Source organism: Myxocyprinus asiaticus, chromosome 38, assembly GCF_019703515.2.
Source record: "Myxocyprinus asiaticus isolate MX2 ecotype Aquarium Trade chromosome 38, UBuf_Myxa_2, whole genome shotgun sequence".
Taxonomy (NCBI): Eukaryota; Metazoa; Chordata; class Actinopteri; order Cypriniformes; family Catostomidae; genus Myxocyprinus; species Myxocyprinus asiaticus.
In genome coordinates, this window is record NC_059381.1 from 7032163 (window position 1) to 7050553 (window position 18391).

The 18391-nt window shown below is 42.1% G+C and overlaps 2 protein-coding genes across 2 annotated transcripts; both read right to left on the reverse strand.

The window, feature by feature from the left end:
- Positions 1-11188: 11188 nt before the first annotated feature.
- Positions 11189-12399, reverse strand: LOC127428529 (hydroxycarboxylic acid receptor 2-like). Its single transcript, XM_051676960.1, has 2 exons — positions 11698-12399; positions 11189-11212 (listed from the first exon to the last, which is right to left on the reverse strand). The coding sequence occupies exons 1-2, from the start codon at positions 12397-12399 to the stop codon at positions 11189-11191; spliced, it is 726 nt and encodes a 241-aa protein (XP_051532920.1).
- A 1447-nt stretch (positions 12400-13846) lies between these two features.
- LOC127428530 (chemokine XC receptor 1-like) lies at positions 13847-18093 on the reverse strand. Its single transcript, XM_051676962.1, has 2 exons — positions 17383-18093; positions 13847-14062 (listed from the first exon to the last, which is right to left on the reverse strand). The coding sequence occupies exons 1-2, from the start codon at positions 18091-18093 to the stop codon at positions 13847-13849; spliced, it is 927 nt and encodes a 308-aa protein (XP_051532922.1).
- Between the last annotated feature and the right edge of the window lie 298 nt (positions 18094-18391).

Below are 18391 nucleotides of genomic sequence, written 5' to 3' on the forward strand. Positions count from 1 at the left end.
CAAATCTGTAATATACTGTTGTGTTAGAATGTAAAACAACCCTGACACTGTAAACAGTACATATGTGACAACCACACTCACAGTAATTATTAGAATGAGATAAAGCGCTCTTTTCTTCATGTTGTTTTCCTCCTCTCTCTCTCTCTCTCTCTCTCTCTCTCTCTCTCTCTCCTGGTCCTGACTGCTTCCTGACTGACTGCTTCAGAGATCTGAGAACAGCCGAAAGGCAAAACAACTGAACAGCGGGGAATATTAGAAACTGCATCGAGTACTGTTTTGTGACATTATACTATGCAACTGAACAAACAGGTGCCAGAACTAATGATCCAGGCAGCAGTGGAGCACATCACTTTATATCTGAGAGGTTTGAATTTCAGAAATGTTACAGGATGAACCACTGCCAGGTAATGCTGAACACAGATCAGACACTGAAACAGAGGATGACCAGTGATGGCTAGTCCCCAAATGAAGCATATTAAATCATTGAGACCAGAAAACAAGCAAAAAAAAAAATAAACAAATAAAATAAAAATACATTACAGACAAGAAACTACTCAGACAGTTAAAAATCTCACAAACAGATAGATTGAGGTTGAAGACCTGTTCCTGTGATGATGAACCATATAACATAGTAGTTTGCAGGAAGACCAAACAGGAAATTGATGAACACAAAAATCTCAGTGCTGGAGATTATCCCAATAGAACTACTTGTGGAGTTTGTGAATGCTTCAGGTGTGGTGAGGTTCACTACAGAATTAATCATTCCTTCTTTGTATGTCTTCACAGCCTAGAGGCTCACAAACATGTAAATAATGCAACTCTGTCCTATGGAGAATAAAATAAATAAAAATAATCACAAACCATCAGGTAAAATGGGTTCCCTATCTGTCACTCACTCGACGTTGCTTCGATGTAGTGACACAAGAGGTCACTTTTGTGAGCCCAAGACACCTCTGGTCTTTGATAAAAGGCCAATGAAAACTGGCAAGTGGTATTTGCATGCCACTCCCCGGGACATACAGGTATAAAAGGAGCTGGTATGCAACCGTTGTACATCGTTTGAAAAAAAAAAACTTTAAAAGCACTTTTCATTTGTTTAACACCTTATCAACACCAGATGCAACAGCTTGAGGGCCGTTCAAACAGAACACGTTATTACGCCAAAAAAAAAAAAAAAAAAAAGCTAGATGCAGCGGCACGCATGTAACAGAACGCAGATGTTGCGAGACGCCGCAATGGTCAAAGACATCCATCTAGTGCATGTTAACTTGAAAAACAATGGAAAACGAGCTCAGACGAACACAAAATGTGTGCGATGTGAAAGGCCATTGATACTGTCTACACTGGAAGCGTTGACGTGAACAAATGACCGATGTAGACAGGGTGTTAAACTTTTTTTATTGAGGAAAAACATTACTGTGTGAAAAACATCACTGAGTGCATCCTTAAATGTCTCAACACTAGAAGTTCAATCCAACCATGAAACAGATTGAAAGCAAAATTTCCCTCATCATCGAGGAAACAAACTAATCTTCATTTGTAGAAAGTAATCAGATGAAATAAGTGTCCTACCAGTCACTATTGTATGCTGTAGTTTGCTCTGGGTGGCTCGCCATCTTGGATCCATGGCAGGAATACGTACAGTATGCAGATAAGTCCTAAGCGAACTCCACCAACTTCATTGTCTTTGTGTTATTAATTTCACTCATAAGGTAAAATATACAACGTTCATCGACGTTACCAAATTAAATAAACAACTTTGTCTCAAATGTTTGTCCATTTCTGAACTAAAACTTTTTTTTTCTCTCATCAAAAGCTTCAGTGACAGCTCAAAGTCTCCACCTTTCTGTGTGCTTTTTCGTGATTGGTTAATCACACAACTTTTACCCTGCATTTTTTAAAGAGACTGGGTACAATTTTGAAATTTATCTGATTTACATTATTTGTTATTTGCTCCATCCTTTTTGATAATTTTTTTATGTTTATTTTAGATTATTAACATGTTTTAGTTTTGTGCAAGTGTCTATATTTTGTTTTATGCTGTTAACCTGGGTACACTGACCACTGAATTCAATTCAGTTTGAAGTTTTATAGTTGAAGATACAAACAAATGCACTGCCCCGCCTCTTTCAGGTGTTTTTGATAGCTAGAAAAGCGCTGCGTCCAATGGGCGCTACGCACAAATTGAGCTGAAAGTGCCCCAAAAATATTGTTTGTGGGATTGAAAACTTCTTTAAATTTCCATCTGGATTGATGGATCAGGAAAAATTCAGGATTTGACATAAATCATGATATTTTACGGATCACCATCATTATTATTGAATCTGCTCAACTGACCCGCAGCTGCTGTTGTTGGATCTGAACTTTCATAAAAAAAAATGTTTTTTTTAAAAAAATCGCACAAACTCTGATCACAAACGAATGTATTTAATTTTCCAAAGTCCAATTGCTGTGACAGATATGAGGTAAAATATGATCTAACAATTATCTTAGATGAACAAAACCCATTGTAGGTCTAATGAAGAATGGGACCCTGTCTCCCATCACAGCTCAAAGGCTACTGTTTGTGAAAGGATGGAATAAAAACAATGTCATATTCATATACTATGCCTGCTTTTAAATACAAATGTCAGCATTTTGAACACATTTATGGGCAAACAAATTAAATGATTGGCAGTTTATAGTATGGGTCTGTTTTCAAGTGGACAAATATTTAGGTGGGGCTCTGCCCCATATAGACGAGCCGTGTCTGCTCATACTGCTAAAATGATGTCTTTGCATTTATTTTGCATTACAGTTATGTAAATAATTAATCAGCAACGTTATGCACTAATGTTCAATATTATAAGTTATAGTATTATAAACCCTAAAATAAAGAAAAAAGACTATTCAGGTAAAAAAAAAAAAAAAAAAGAATTACAAATTAAAACAGCAATTAATAAGTGCTCCATTCAAAGGCAGGAGAGTTTGCCAATGCGGTGCATATAAAGAATATGTGTGCATTAATGCTGAGTGAGACAAAAATAAACAATGCAATGCAAACAGGATCCTAGACAAATTATCCAAGCCACAGTGGAACAGATCACTCTATATCTGACAGGTTTGAAATTCAGAAAGGTTACAGGATGAACCACTGCCAGTTAATGCTCAACACAAATCAGCCACTGAAACATAGGATGACCGATAATGCCAAGTCCAAAGAAAGACAGTGCTAATATCTTGAAACCTGAAAAACAAATTGACAGTACATATATCAAACTACTGTATTTAGTTACCAATCTCACAAACAGAGAGATTGAGGTTAAAGAACTCTGATGCAACTCTACTTCCATGATGAGCCATGCAACATAAGAGTGTATAGACCAAATAGGAAACTGATGCTGTACAAACAAATATCCAGACTGTCATTTAGACCAATGATGATGTTTGTGAATGCTTCAGGTGTGGTGGAGTTCACTGTAGAGTTCATTCCCTCTCTTTTTTCTTCTAAGCTCAAAAGCTCACGGAACATGTAAATAATATTGCAGCTGTGAACTATGGGAGGAGAGATGTGTAAAGGAACCAGGTTTTTCACATTTTCAATGCATTCCAAATTTAAATCCAAATAACAGAACCATTCCAATATTAAATGCGTACATGTACGTGTTTATATGTGTGTGTGTGTGTGTGTGTGTGTGTGTGTGTGTAGTTCCATATCTGTCACTCACTTGACGTTGGTGTCGATATAGTGACACTAGGGGTCACTCTTGGGAGCCCGAGACACCTCTGGTCTTTGATAAAAGGCCAATGAAAATTGGTGAGTGGTATTTGCATGCCACTCCCCCGGACATACGGGTATAAAAGGAGCTGGTATGCCACCACTTATTCAGATTTTTTTTTTGGAGCCGAACGGTCATGCTCATTGAGCTGAATACTACTGTTCATTCACCTCTGCTGGATTTGACGGTGCATTTCAGCGGCTTCTCCCCCCTCTGCACTAGTGCACTGCAGAGAATGCCCCTGGGTGCTTCGGCAGAAAAACTAGAGAGTATATTTTCTGAAAGAGCATTTTTCTCCTCTAAAAGTATATATTTCTCTAAAAGAGCGCACACACGGAACGTCTTTTTAAAGACGTGTCTTTTTAAAGATGCTTTTCCGATTGTGTGTTATTCCTGGTTGTGCTCGTTATCACTCGCCTTCTAACGGTCACGATCACTGTCTTTCGTGTCTGGGCACTGCTCACGTGGAGACAGCATTCGTGGATGGTCATGTTCTCATTGCAAGAATATGTCCATGGCAACGTTGCGGTCGCGGCTCACCTTCGTAAGAAAGCGAGCCACCCCAGAGGCTCCCGCCTCGGTCCTTTTACCCACAGGTTTGAGGCCAGCGTGGCTAGCACTGGGGACGATTTGGGGACCCCAATGGGACCGCCTCCGCCGGGTATCCCCCCGCGGACCTCCCATTCCCCAGCACGCTCGTCTGCCCCGATCGGGCTTCCGGGTGTGTCCGCCGGCTCGTCACACGGCGAGTTCGACCTCTTATTCGGAGCCCATGAAAGTGATGAGCTCTCGAGCGCAGCATCGGAGAGCGGGCTCGTCACAGGCCCAGTCACAGGCTGACGTGGAGATGACGACATGCTTTCCCGGGCAGCCGCGAGCGTCGGTTTGAGTGGATTTCACTGCTCTTCCCTGAACTCTCGCAGCTCGGTGATTGGTTCCTGGTCTCGCGGCGCCGCTCAAAGCCATGCTCCGCCCCCGTTCCTTTCTTCCCGGAAGTGCATGACGAGCCTACAAGGTCGCAGGAGACACTTTTTACTGCCCGGTCCTGATCTTTTCAGCTTCCCTGCCCTCACTACCCTCGATGGTGGGGCGGCCAAGGGCTATTCGGCAATCCTCTGGTGGAGAAAGGCACTCGTGGTGTACCTATGCCCGCAAAGCGCCGCCACCTGGCGTGTGTGCCCAAAGCCCCCATCCAAGGCCTGTAGGTTTACGTCGTCTCTGACGGCCAAGGCTTACGGTGCTGCTGGACAAGCCGCCTCCACTCTGCACGCCATGGCTCTCCTGAAAGTCCACCAAGGTGCTAAAGGAACTGCACGAGGGTAGTTCCGCCCCGGGATTGATTCAGAAACTGCACTCTGCAACCGACCTCGCTCTCCGAGTGACGGAGGTCACGGCGCGGTCTCTCCAGGAGTGCCACCTTTTGCTCAACCTGGTCGAGATGGGTGAGGCCGACAAGACACGATTTCTTGCTGCCCCCATTTCCCAGGCGGGCCTATTCGGCGACACCATTGAGGACTTTGCCCAGCAGTTTTCGATGGTAGAGCAGTAGATGGATGCTAGCCGGCATATTCTGCCCCGGCGCGGCTCAAGATCCCGCACCCCGTCTACTCATCGCCAAGGGCGTCCCCCTGCGGTGACTGCACCGGCTCCGCCGCAGCCCACCCCTTCAGCCCGGCCCTGGCGTGGAGCCCACCGCAGGAAGTAGACGCTACCCATCTCGCGGCCGCCCAGAACCCGTGAAAGGCTTCAAAGCGCCCTTGAGATGGGCGACCCAGGGACAACAAAACCCACTGCTCTGGAGCTGGTAAGCAGATCTCCATCTTTTTGTTACCTTTTGCATTTAATTGTGCTGCATGCCCAAGTGGCTGCAGTACTCAAGAGCTCAGCAAGAGTGGTTTCCTTGTTCCCTGGGTCACGTATCCGGTGTGTACGGCCGTCATCACGACCACCGTCCACCACTTTATTTGGCAGGTTTTGCGCTCCAGCGGCGGTCTCCCGCCTCTGAGCGCCCAGCTGTGGCACAAATCCGCCCCCGATGTGACAGTCTCCACGGGCCTCTTCCTCCCCTGTCCCAGGCTGTTCCAGGGGTGGTCACAAGGAGCCAGGTAAGTGCTTCGATGTCCTTAGACTCAGCATGGCCACGACGTGGTGTAGCACCTCGAGCTCCGCCCCACCGCGAGGCCACACCTGCCGGTACGCCCGATGACATTGTCCCTTTGGTCCCGCTTGCGTGGAACTTGGATGCATGGCTTGCGCTTTCCAATCCGTTACGAGGGCTGGTCCGGACCGTCCGACTCGGCTGCGCGATTCACTTCACCTTGGTGAAAGATGAAAACACTGCTACCTTGCGTGGAGATAGCTACCCTCCTACGGAAGGGCGCGATAGAACCTGTCCCTCCAGCCGAGATGGAGTTTTTCAGCCCCTACTTCATCGTACCAAAAAAAGGCGGTGGGTTGAGGCCAATCTTGAACCTGTGCGTTCTGAACTAGGCTTTACACAGACTCCCATTCAAGATGCTGACGCAAAAACGCATTCTGGCGAGCGTCCGGTATCAAGATTGGTTCATGGCGGTAGACCTGAATGATGCGTACTTCCATGCCTCGATCCTTCCTTAACACAGACCCTTCCTGCGGTTCGCGTTTGAGGGTCAGGCGTATCAGTACAAAGTCCTCCCTTTCGGCCTGTCCCTGTCCCCTCACGTCTTTTACGAAGGTCGCAGAGGCTGCCCTTGCCCTGTTAAGGGAGGTGGGCATTTGCGACTGGTTAATCCTAGCTCACTCTCGAGATGTGTTGTGCGCACACAGGGACCTGGTGCTCTCACACCTCAGCCGACTAGGGCTTTGTGTCAACTGGGAAAAGAGCAAGCTCCTCCTGGTTCAGAGCATCTCTTTTCTCAGTTTGGAGTTGGACTCAGTCTCCTTGACGGCGCGCCTTACGAACGAGCGCGCCCAGTCGGTGCTGGCCTGTTTGAAGGCGTTCAAACAGGGAACAGCGGTTCCACTGAAACTTCTTCAGAGGCTCCTGGGGCATATGGCATCCTCAGCGGTTGCCACCCCGCTCGGGTTGATGCATATGAGGCCGCTTCAGCACTGGCTCCAGACTCGAGTCCCGAGACAGCCATGGCGCCACAGGACACACCGTGTGGCCATTATGTTGGTCTGTCACCGTCTTTTCAGCCCTTGGACCGACCTCTCGTTCCTACAGGCAGGTGTTCCTCTAGAACTGGTCCCCAGGCGCGTTGTGGTCACGACAGATGCCTACAAAACGGGCTGGGGCGCTGTTTGCAATGGGCACGCAGCCGCTGGCCTCTGACCGAGGCCCCCCTCGGCATAGACGCGCTGGCACACAGCTGGCCCCCTGGCATTCGCAAATATGCATTTCCCCCAGTGAGCCTGCTTGCACAGACCCTGTGCAAGGTTAGGGAGGACGAGGAGCAGGTTGTCCTGGTAGCACCCTACTGGCCCACCCAGACGTGGTGCTCGGACTTCACGCTCCTCGCAACAGCTCCCCCCTGGCAAATTCCCCTGAGGAATGGGCACAGGGAAGGGGCACCATCTGGCACCCGTGCCCTAGACCTCTGGAATCTCCATGTTTAGCCCCTGGATGGGACGCAGAAGACCTAAGTTGTCTCCCACCTGCGGTGGTAGATACGATCACTCAGGTTAGGGCCCCCTCTACGAGGCGCCTGTATGCCTTTAAGTGGTGTCTGTTCACTAAGTGGTGTTCTTCCCGTCGGGAAGACCCCCAGAGATGCGCAGTCGGATCAGTGCTTTCCTTCCTGCAAGAGAGGTTGGAAGGGAGGCTGTTATCTTCCACCTTGAAGGTGTACATTGCTGCCGTAGCAGTCGACGGTAAGTCCTTAGGGAAGCACGACCTGATCATCAGGTTCCTATGAGGCACCAGGAGGCTGAATCCCTCCACACCGTGCCTCGTTCCCTCATCGGACCTCTGTAGTTCTTCAGGGTCTACAGAGAGTCCCCTTTGAGCCTTTGCAGTCAGCTGAGCTTAAGGCACTCTCCTTGAAGACTGCCCTCCTGACTGTGCTCACTTCCATCAAGAGGGTAGGTGACCTGCAAGCGTTCTCTGTCAGCGAAACGTGCCTGGAGTTCAGTCCAGGTTACTCTCACGTGATCCTGAGACCCTGACTGGGCTATGTGCCCAAGGTTCCCACCACCCCTTTAGGAACTAGGTGGTGAACTTGCAAGCGCTGCCCCAGGAGGAGGCAGACCCAGCCCTGTCGTCACTGTGTCTGGTGCGTGCTTTACGCATCTATTTGGATTGCACGCAAAGCTTTAGAATCTCTGAGCAGCTCTTTGTCTGCTTTAGTGCACAGCGGAAAGGAAGCGCTGTCTCCAAGAAGAGGATCACCCACTGGCTCATTGATGCCCTCATGATGGCATATCTTGCCCAAAACATGCCGCCCCCGGTAGGGCTATTCTACCCGTGGTGTAGCGGCTTCTTGGGCCCTGGCCAGAGGTGCCTCTCTAACAGACATTTGCAGAGCAGCAGGCTGGGCAACACCCAACACCTTTGCAAGGTTCTACAACCTCCGGGTGGAACTGGTTTCATCCCAGGTAGTGGCACGTAATACAAGCGGATAAGCCCCGGATAGCCGGCCGGGTGTATCGCTTGCACATAGCGCATTCCACCACCTTTTGAGCTGAAGACGTGCGCCATTAATTCCCAGTAGTGTTCACAAAATTTGTTCCCTGGTTGACTTCCTCCGAGCCCTGTGGCAGTCGAGTTTTCGGAGAGACTCACTTCCGGCCCAGTACACATGCTAACTAAGAGCCCTGTTCTGGGGTAGGTGCTCCGCATGTGGTGGTTCCCTGTAAGGCTAAACCCCATGCCATCTATATCCTCCGCTAGTTCGTTTCCCTGCTGGCAAACTGCGTCTTCCTTGGGCAGAGCCCCTCTGCCCCAGTCTCCATGTTTGTAGTAACCCTTCCCCATTGGGCAGGATCTACCTTGAAGGCTCTCCACATTGTTGGAAAGACCGTGTGACATATTTTTCCACTTAAATATCCCCCTCCCTCTCTTTGGGCGAGTTGTGGTCTCCGCGGTGTCTTCCCCTTGGGAGGGACACCCCCCAACTAGACCTGGCGGCCCAGTAGGATAATCCCCCTTCTTTTTTAGGGAGTGGAAAAAGAGAAGGGGAAAAGAGGCCACGACTGGGTTAAGCCTGTCTCTATCTTTGGGTAGTCGACTTGTCCCCAAAAAGGGCCGTTCGACACTCATAACTGTGTTGGGGGAGGTTACGTGTCGACCTGGTGTGCTGGCTATGAGGCACACAGCAAGTCTGCCCACCACACACCGCCAGTTCACGTAACACAGTTCAGCCTTGTGGCGTTTTGTATAGGGATCCCTAGTGTCACTACATCGACACCAACGTTGAGTGAGTGACAGATAGGGAATGTCATGGTTACTGGTGTAACCTCCGTTCCCTGATGGAGGGAACGAGACGTTGGTCCCTCCTGCCACAACGTTGAACTACCCGCTGAAATGGCCAGACCTTATATCGGCTCCTAAAACCTGAATGAGTGGTTGCATACCAGCTCCTTTTATACCCGTATGTCCGGGGGAGTGGCATACAAATACCACTCGCTAATTTTCATTGGCCTTTTATCAAAGACCAGAGGTGTCTCGGGCTCCCAAGAGTGACCCCTAGTGTCACTACATCGACACCAACGTCTCGTTCCCTCCATCAGGGAACAGAGGTTACACCAGTAACCATGACGATTTACTAAAAATTGCAATCCAATATGAATGACTTGGAACATTACATGATTCTGTTAATTCATAGTATTTAAATTTTACAGCCAGTCTTTACATACAGTATATAAAACATTGAATCAATTTCAATCATATGTCCTTTATATAGATGTCACATAATTAGTTACATCAGTTACATAAAACAGATAGTGCTTATTCCCATTTTACTTTATAGCTAATAGATCTAACATGCTCATAGGCCTTGTACCATACCTAATAATTGCAGCAAATCAGTGGAAAGTTCGGACTGCTGAGAGGGTTATTGGTTGCCCCTTGCCCTCCCTTCAAGAACTATACACTTCCAGAGTGAGGAAAAAGGCTGGAAAAATCACTCTGGACCCCACTCACCCTGCCCACTACCTTTTTGAACTGTTGCCTTCTGGCCAACACTTCAGAGCTCTGAGCACCAGAACCGTCAGGCACAGGAACAGTTTTTTCCCCCAGGCTATCCATCTCATGAACAGTTAAAACTGCCCCTTTGAGCAATAGCAATGTGCAATACACAGCTTAGTCTTTTTATATTATCCAACACATCCTACCTCTTCTGCCATTACATTCCCTTGCACTGTACATAACCGATTTAGATTTGCACTACGTATGTGTGTATTTATGTATGTGTGTGTGTGTGTGTGTGTGTGTGTGTGTGTGTGTGTGTGTGTATTAGTCTATTGTGTATTCTATATATACTTTTTTCTTTTCAATATTGATCTATTTTTTTATTCAATTTTAATTATTTTTTAAAAGTCTTGTTGCTGTTTTTGTATTGTTGTGTACTGGAAGCTCCTATCACCAAGACAAATCCCTTGTATGTGTAAGCATACTTGGCAATAAAGCTCATTCTGATTCTGAAATACAAGAAAATGAACAAAAATAAATAAATAAAATAAATGAGTTTGTCACCTAAAGAGCAAATGACTAGTCTCTCTAGATGTCTATAAATGTATCTGCTGTGTTCTGGAGACTGACTTCAACGCCGTCATGAAGATATATGTGTTAATCAAATGTGCTATCATTTAAAACACCAAATCTGCAAATATTAAAGTTATTTTAATAAAGTTTCTGAAAGACAAACAGTCTTTTCTGAGTAAACATTGGAACACAACAAATGCATTTTAGTTCTGTGGAAAATTTTAAGTCAAATGGTCACAATACTTTATATTAATGCACATTTTGAGGCATATGATGCACGGAATAAAATCAATGTCATAATTAGTGGAAGCCCTTTAAATTGTGTTCTACATACTTCTTGTTTTAGGATTACATAATCGTCAGTAAAATCTTTAAATAAGACATTTTCATTTCCTGACACTCCGTGGTCATTAAAAATTCCAGAGCACTTCTCATAAAGAATAGGGGTGTAACCCCTTAGTCCTGGCCAAATTCCCCCCATTGGCCCTTCATGGCCTCCTAATAATCCCCATCCATGAAATGGCTATATCACGCTACTCTCTCCTCTCCATCAACTGGTGGTGTGTGGTGATTATACTGGCGTACTATGGCTGCCGTCGCATCATTCAGGTGGATGCTGTACACTGGTGGTGGTTGAGGAGATTCCCCTGTTTACTATGTAAAGCGTTTTGAATGTAGTGTCAGAAAAGTGCTATAAAAGTGTAACGTTCATTCATTCATTCACTCATTCATGCGTACTTTCATTCATCTAAACAGTGCATGTCCAGTCTTCCTAAACAACATGAGTGTCAAATGTATAAGGTTTAGAAAGTTCCAACATTTGAATAGTTTGAAAGAAAATATTTTATTGTCAAATTTAAAAAAATTATATATATATATATATATATATATATATATATATATATATATATATATATATATTGAATCAAATAACTATTTATCCACTATTTATTTTGCTACACCTATTAAACACACATGTGATTGACCTCTCTAAATAAACAGAGATAACAGAAGGGAAAGCAAAATCAGTTTTAAATTTTCACATCCACTCATACAAATTATCACCATGTAAATTACGTTTTAGTTAAATGTTACAATAGCAGATTTTATGGTAAAAAAAAAGAGGCAGGAGAATTTTCCAATTTCCCGGTGTAGATAAAGAAAAGGCTGCACAAAACTACTCAGAGAAAAACAAATCAAAGCAGTAAACCAAAGTGCATCGATATTCAATTCTGTCAGAATGGTTACGAATCCTACCAATGTAAATGGGATGTATAGGATAATGATGTTCACAGTAGTTATTAGAATGAGATAAAATGCTCTTCTCTTCATCTGGTTTTCCTCCTCTCTCTTTCTCTCCCTCTCTCCTGGTCGTGACTGCTTCAGAGCTCTGAGAACAGCCAAAAGGCAAAACAACTGAATGGAGAGGTAGAGAAGGAACTGCAACAAGTAGAACCATGTATACATTTTAGTGTTCAATGAAACTGCACAATACAAGCAGACCAAACATGATCCAAGAGTAATGATCCAGGCTGGAGTGGAACAGATCACTTTATATCTTAGGGGTTTGAACTGTAGAAAGGTTACAGGATGAACCACTGCCAGGTAACGCTCAACAAAGATCAGACACTGAAACAGAGGACGACCAGTGATGGATAGTCCTTGTAAAAAATATGTTATTGCCTTGAGACTTAAAAACAAATTTGACAGCAGATAGAAAAAAGCACTCAGGCAGCAACCAATCTCACAAACAGAGAGAATGAGGTTGAAGAATCCTGATGCAACTCCACTTTCTCTTCCTGTGACGATGAGCCATATAATATAGGAGTTTGAAGGAAGACCAAACAGGAAAATGATGATGAAGATACACATTTTCAGACTGTCCATTTGCCCGATGGAAAAAGTTGTGGAGTCCATGGATTCTTCAGGTGTGGTAAAGTTCACCATAGTGTTATTCATTTCCTCTGTGTCTGTCTTCTTAGCTCAGAAACTCACAAACTATTAATAACGTTACAACAATCTATGGGAAGATAAAAGTAAAAATGTAGGTACTGAGTGAATCAAGCAAGACAATGAGTCCTGTATTTCAACACAGCTCAACAACAGCTCAAAAATAGACCATGCCAACATGAAATGACTTACATATACAGGTGTATTCATTTAAAAAAAAAAAACACAATATCTGCACAATATCCAAATTACCCACAATAGAATTGCATTACAATGATAAACAACTTGAAATGAACATGAAATGATTCTATTGACTCATTCAAAGTAGTGTTCTCTATTCCATAAAACAAAAAGAGCCCCATTTAACTTACTAGCCTTTTACAGTACCTAATAATTGTAGCAACATTTTTGCATATTATTGAGGGGAGAACAAGAAAATTGATAAAAAGTTTGTCACCTGAGGAGTGAATGCCTAGTGTCTCTGGTTGTACAGTATATACTGTGAATCTCCGAGCTGTGTTTTGTAGACTGACAACAAAACAGACACAAGGTTATATGTGCTTGGCTTCATATGTACGTCATAGATATATGTCATATAAAACACCACATATGCAAATATTTAAAATAAAAATACCGTTATGAAAGACAGATCATCTTAACTGAGTAAACAATGGAACAGACAAATGCATCTTACAAAACTTTTTTTTTTTTATTTAAATAATGGGAAGATATAATACACAGAACAAGAAAATAAAAAATATCATATTGGCAGGTTTTATGGTGAAAAACTGCAAGAAAAGTTTTCCAGCCCACTGAAGATAAAGAACAGGTTGTTGGCATACATCATCATCCAGAACGAAACAAATAAATCCAACAACAACAACAAATCTGTAATATACTGTTGTGTTAGAATGTAAAACAACCCTGACACTGTAAACAGTACATATATGACAACCACACTCACAGTAATTATTAGAATGAGATAAAGCGCTCTTTTCTTCATGTTGTTTTCCTCCTCTCTCTCTCTCTCTCTCTCTCTCTCTCTCGCTCTCTCTCCTGGTCCTGACTGCTTCCTGACTGACTGCTTCAGAGATCTGAGAACAGCCGAAAGGCAAAACAACTGAACAGCGGGGAATATTACAAACTGCATCGAGTACTGTTTTGTGACATTATACTATGCAACTGAACAAACAGGTGCCAGAACTAATGATCCAGGCAGCAGTGGAGCACATCACTTTATATCTGAGAGGTTTGAATTTCAGAAATGTTACAGGATGAACCACTGCCAGGTAATGCTGAACACAGATCAGACACTGAAACAGAGGATGACCAGTGATGGCTAGTCCCCAAATGAAGCATATTAAATCATTGAGACCAGAAAACAAGCAAAAAAAAAAATAAACAAATAAAATAAAAATACATTACAGACAAGAAACTACTCAGACAGTTAAAAATCTCACAAACAGATAGATTGAGGTTGAAGACCTGTTCCTGTGATGATGAACCATATAACATAGTAGTTTGCAGGAAGACCAAACAGGAAATTGATGAACACAAAAATCTCAGTGCTGGAGATTATCCCAACAGAACTACTTGTGGAGTTTGTGAATGCTTCAGGTGTGGTGAGGTTCACTATAGAATTATTCATTCCTTCTTTGTATGTCTTCACAGCCTAGAGGCTCACAAACATGTAAATAATGCAACTCTGTCCTATGGAGAATAAAATAAATAAAAATAATCACAAACCATCAGGTAAAATGGGTTCCCTATCTGTCACTCACTCGACGTTGCTTCGATGTAGTGACACAAGAGGTCACTATTGTGAGCCACCTCTGGTCTTTGATAAAAGGCCAATGAAAATTGGCGAGTGGTATTTGCATGCCACTCCCCGGGACATACGGGTATAAAAGGAGCTGGTATGCAACCGTTGTACATCGTTTGAAAAAAAAACTTTAAAAGCACTTTTCATTTGTTTAACACCTTATCAACACCAGATGCAACAGCTTGAGGGCCGTTCAAACAGAACACGTTATTACGCCAAAAAAAATAAATAAAAGCTAGATGCAGCGGCGCGCATGTAACAGAACGCAGATGTTGCGAGACGCCGCAATGGTCAAAGACATCCATCTAGTGCATGTTAACATGAAAAACAATGGAAAACGAGCTCAGACGAGCACAAAATGTGTGCGATGTGAAAGGCCATTGATACTGTCTACACTGGAAGCGTTGACGTGAACAAATGACCGATGTTGACAGGGTGTTAAACTTTTTTTAATGAGGAAAAACATTACTGTGTGAAAAACATCACTGAGTGCATCCTCAAAATGTCTCAACACTAGAAGTTCAATCCAACCATGAAACAGATTGAAAGCAAAATTTCCCTCATCATCGAGGAAACAAACTAATCTTCATTTGTAGAAAGTAATCAGATGAAATAAGTGTCCTACCAGTCACTATTGTATGCTGTAGTTTGCTCTGGGTGGCTCGCCATCTTGGATCCATGGCAGGAATACGTACAGTATGCAGATAAGTCCTAAGCGAACTCCACCAACTTCATTGTCTTTGTGTTATTAATTTCACTCATAAGGTAAAATATACAACGTTCATCGACGTTACCAAATTAAATAAACAACTTTGTCTCAAATGTTTGTCCATTTCTGAACTAAAACTTTTTTTTTCTCTCATCAAAAACTTCAGTGACAGCTCAAAGTCTCCACCTTTCTGTGTGCTTTTTCGTGATTGGTTAATCACACAACTTTTACCCTGCATTTTTTAAAGAGACTGGGTACAATTTTGAAATTTATCTGATTTACATTATTTGTTATTTGCTCCATCCTTTTTGATAATTGTTTTATGTTTATTTTAGATTATTAACATGTTTTAGTTTTGTGCAAGTGTCTATATTTTGTTTTATGCTGTTAACCTGGGTACACTGACCACTGAATTCAATTCAGTTTGAAGTTTTATAGTTGAAGATACAAACAAATGCACTGCCCCGCCTCTTTCAGGTGTTTTTGATAGCTAGAAAAGCGCTGCATTCAATGGGCGCTACGCACAAATTGAGCTGAAAGTGCCCCAAAAATATTGTTTGTGGGATTGAAAACTTCTTTAAATTTCCATCTGGATTGATGGATCAGGAAAAATTCAGGATTTGACATAAATCATGATATTTTACGGATCACCATCATTATTATTGAGTCTGCTCAATTGACCCGCAGCTGCTGTTGTTGAATCTGAACTTTCATAAAAAAACTTTTTTTTTAAAAATCGCACAAACTCTGATCACAAACGAATGTATTTAATTTTCCAAAGTCCAATTGCTGTGACAGATATGAGGTAAAATATGACCTAACAATTATCTTAGATGAACAAACCCCATTGTAGGTCTAATGAAGAATGGGACCCTGTCTCCCATCACAGCTCAAAGGCTACTGTTTGTGAAAGGATGGAATAAAAACAATGTCATATTCATATACTATGCCTGCTTTTAAATACAAATGTCAGCATTTTGAACACATTTATGGGCAAACAAATTAAATGATTGGCAGTTTATAGTATGGGTCTGTTTTCAAGTGGACAAACATTTAGGTGGGGCTCTGCCCCATATAGATGAGCCGTGTCTGCTCATACTGCTAAAATGATGTCTTTGCATTTATTTTGCATTACAGTTATGTAAATAATTAATCAGCAATGTTATGCACTAATGTTCATTATTGTAAGTTATAGTATTATAAACCCTAAAATAAAGAAAAAAGACTATTCAGGTAAAAAAAAATAAAAAAAAGAATTACAAATTAAAACAGCAATTTATAAGTGCTCCATTCAAAGGCAGGAGAGTTTGCCAATGCGGTGCATATAAAGAATATGTGTGCATTAATGCTGAGTGAGACAAAAATAAACATGCAATGCAACATAGAACTGAAACATAGGATGACCGGCAATGCCAAGTCCAAAGAAAGACAGTGCTAATATCTTGAAACCTGAAAAACAAATTGACAGTACATATATCAAACTACTGTATTTAGTTACCAATCTCACAAAAGAGAGATTGAGGTTAAAGAACTCCGATGCAACTCCATTTCCCTTTCCTCTGATGATGAGCCATGCAACATAAGAGTGTATAGACCAAATAGGAAACTGATGCTGTACAAACAAATATCCAGACTGTCATTTAGACCAATGATGATGTTTGTGAATGCTTCAGGTGTGGTGGAGTTCACTGTAGAGTTCATTCCCTCTCTTTTTTCTTCTAAGCTCAAAAGCTCACGGAACATGTAAATAATATTGCAGCTGTGAACTATGGGAGGAGAGATGTGTAAAGGAACCAGGTTTTTCACATTTTCAATGCTTTCCAACTACACAGTTCCAAATTTAAATCCAAATAACAGAACCATTCCAATATTAAATGTGTACATGTACATGTGTTTATATGTGTGTGTGTGTGTGTAGATTTACTAAAAATTGCAATCTAATATGAATGACTTAGAAAATTACATGATTCTGTTAATTCATAGTATTTCAATTTTACAGCAAGTCTTTACATACAGTATATAAAACATTTGAATAGCTTGAAAGAAAACATTTTATTGTAAAATAAAAAAATATAATAAATAAATATATATATATATATATATATATATATATATATATATATATATATTGCATCAAATAATTATTTATCCACTATTTATTTTGCTACACCTATTAAACACACATGTGGTTGACCTCTCTAAATAAACAGAGATAACAGAAGGGAAAGCAAAATCAGTTTTAAATTTTCACATCCATTCATACAAGTTATCACCAAGTAAATTACGTTTTAGTTAAATGTTACAATAGCAGATTTTATGGTAAAAAAAAAAAATGGAGGCAGGAGAATTTTCCAATTTCACGGTGTAGATAAAGAAAAGGCTGCACAAAACTACTCAGACCATAACAAATCAAAGCAGTAAACCGAAGTGCATCGATATTCAATTCTGTCAGAATGGTTACGAATCCTATGAATGTAGATGGGATGTATAGGATAACGATGTTCACAGTAGTTATTAGAATGAGATAAAACGCTCTTCTCTTCATCTGGTTTTCCTCCTCTCTCTTTCTCTCCCTCTCTCCTGGTCGTGACTGCTTTAGAGCTCTGAGAACAGCCAAAAGGCAAAACAACTGAATGGAGAGGTAGAGAAGGAACTGCAGCAAGTAGAACCATGTATACATTTTAGTGTTCAATGAAACTGCACAATACAAGCAGACCAAACATGATCCAAGAGTAATGATCCAGGCTGGAGTGGAACAGATCACTTTATATCTTAGGGGTTTGAACTGTAGAAAGGTTACAGGATGAACCACTGCCAGGTAACGCTCAACAAAGATCAGACACTGAAACAGAGGACGACCAGTGATGGATAGTCCTTGTAAAAAATTTGTTATTGCCTTGAGACTTAAAAACAAATTTGACAGTAGATAGAAAAAAGCACTCAGGCAGCAACCAATCTCACAAACAGAGAGATTGAGATTGAAGAATCCTGATGCAACTCCACTTTCTCTTCCTGTGACGATGAGCCATACAATATAGGAGTTTGAAGGAAGACTAAACAGGAAAATGATGATGAAGATACACATTTTCAGACTGTCCATTTGCCCGATGGAAAAAGTTGTGGAGTCCATGGATTCTTCAGGTGTGGTAAAGTTCACCATAGTGTTATTCATTTCCTCTGTGTCTGTCTTCTTAGCTCAGAAACTCACAAACTATTAATAACATTACAACAATCTATGGGAAGATAAAAGTAAAAATGTTGGTACTGAGTGAATCAAGCAAGACAATGAGTCCTGTATTTCAACACAGCTCAACAACAGCTCAAAAATAGACCATGCCAACATGAAATGACTTACATATACAGGTGTATTCATTTAAAAAAAAAAAAAAAACACAATATCTGCACAATATCCAAATTACCCACAATAGAATTGCATTACAATGATAAACAACTTGAAATGAACATGAAAT

What these genes read in the sequence shown, in the direction of transcription:
- LOC127428529 (XM_051676960.1), bottom strand. Translation starts at nt 12,399, where the DNA reads ATGAATAACACTATGGTGAACTTTACCACACCTGAAGAATCCATGGAC. An exon ending in TATACATCCCATTTACATTG is followed by an intron (nt 11,213 to 11,697) that starts GTAGGATTCGTA and finishes CATGTTGTTTAG; the next exon opens with GAAGACTGGACATGCACTGT.
- LOC127428530 (XM_051676962.1), bottom strand. Translation starts at nt 18,093, where the DNA reads ATGAATAACACTATGGTGAACTTTACCACACCTGAAGAATCCATGGAC. An exon ending in CATCTACATTCATAGGATTC is followed by an intron (nt 14,063 to 17,382) that starts GTAACCATTCTG and finishes GTGAGCCTCTAG; the next exon opens with GCTGTGAAGACATACAAAGA.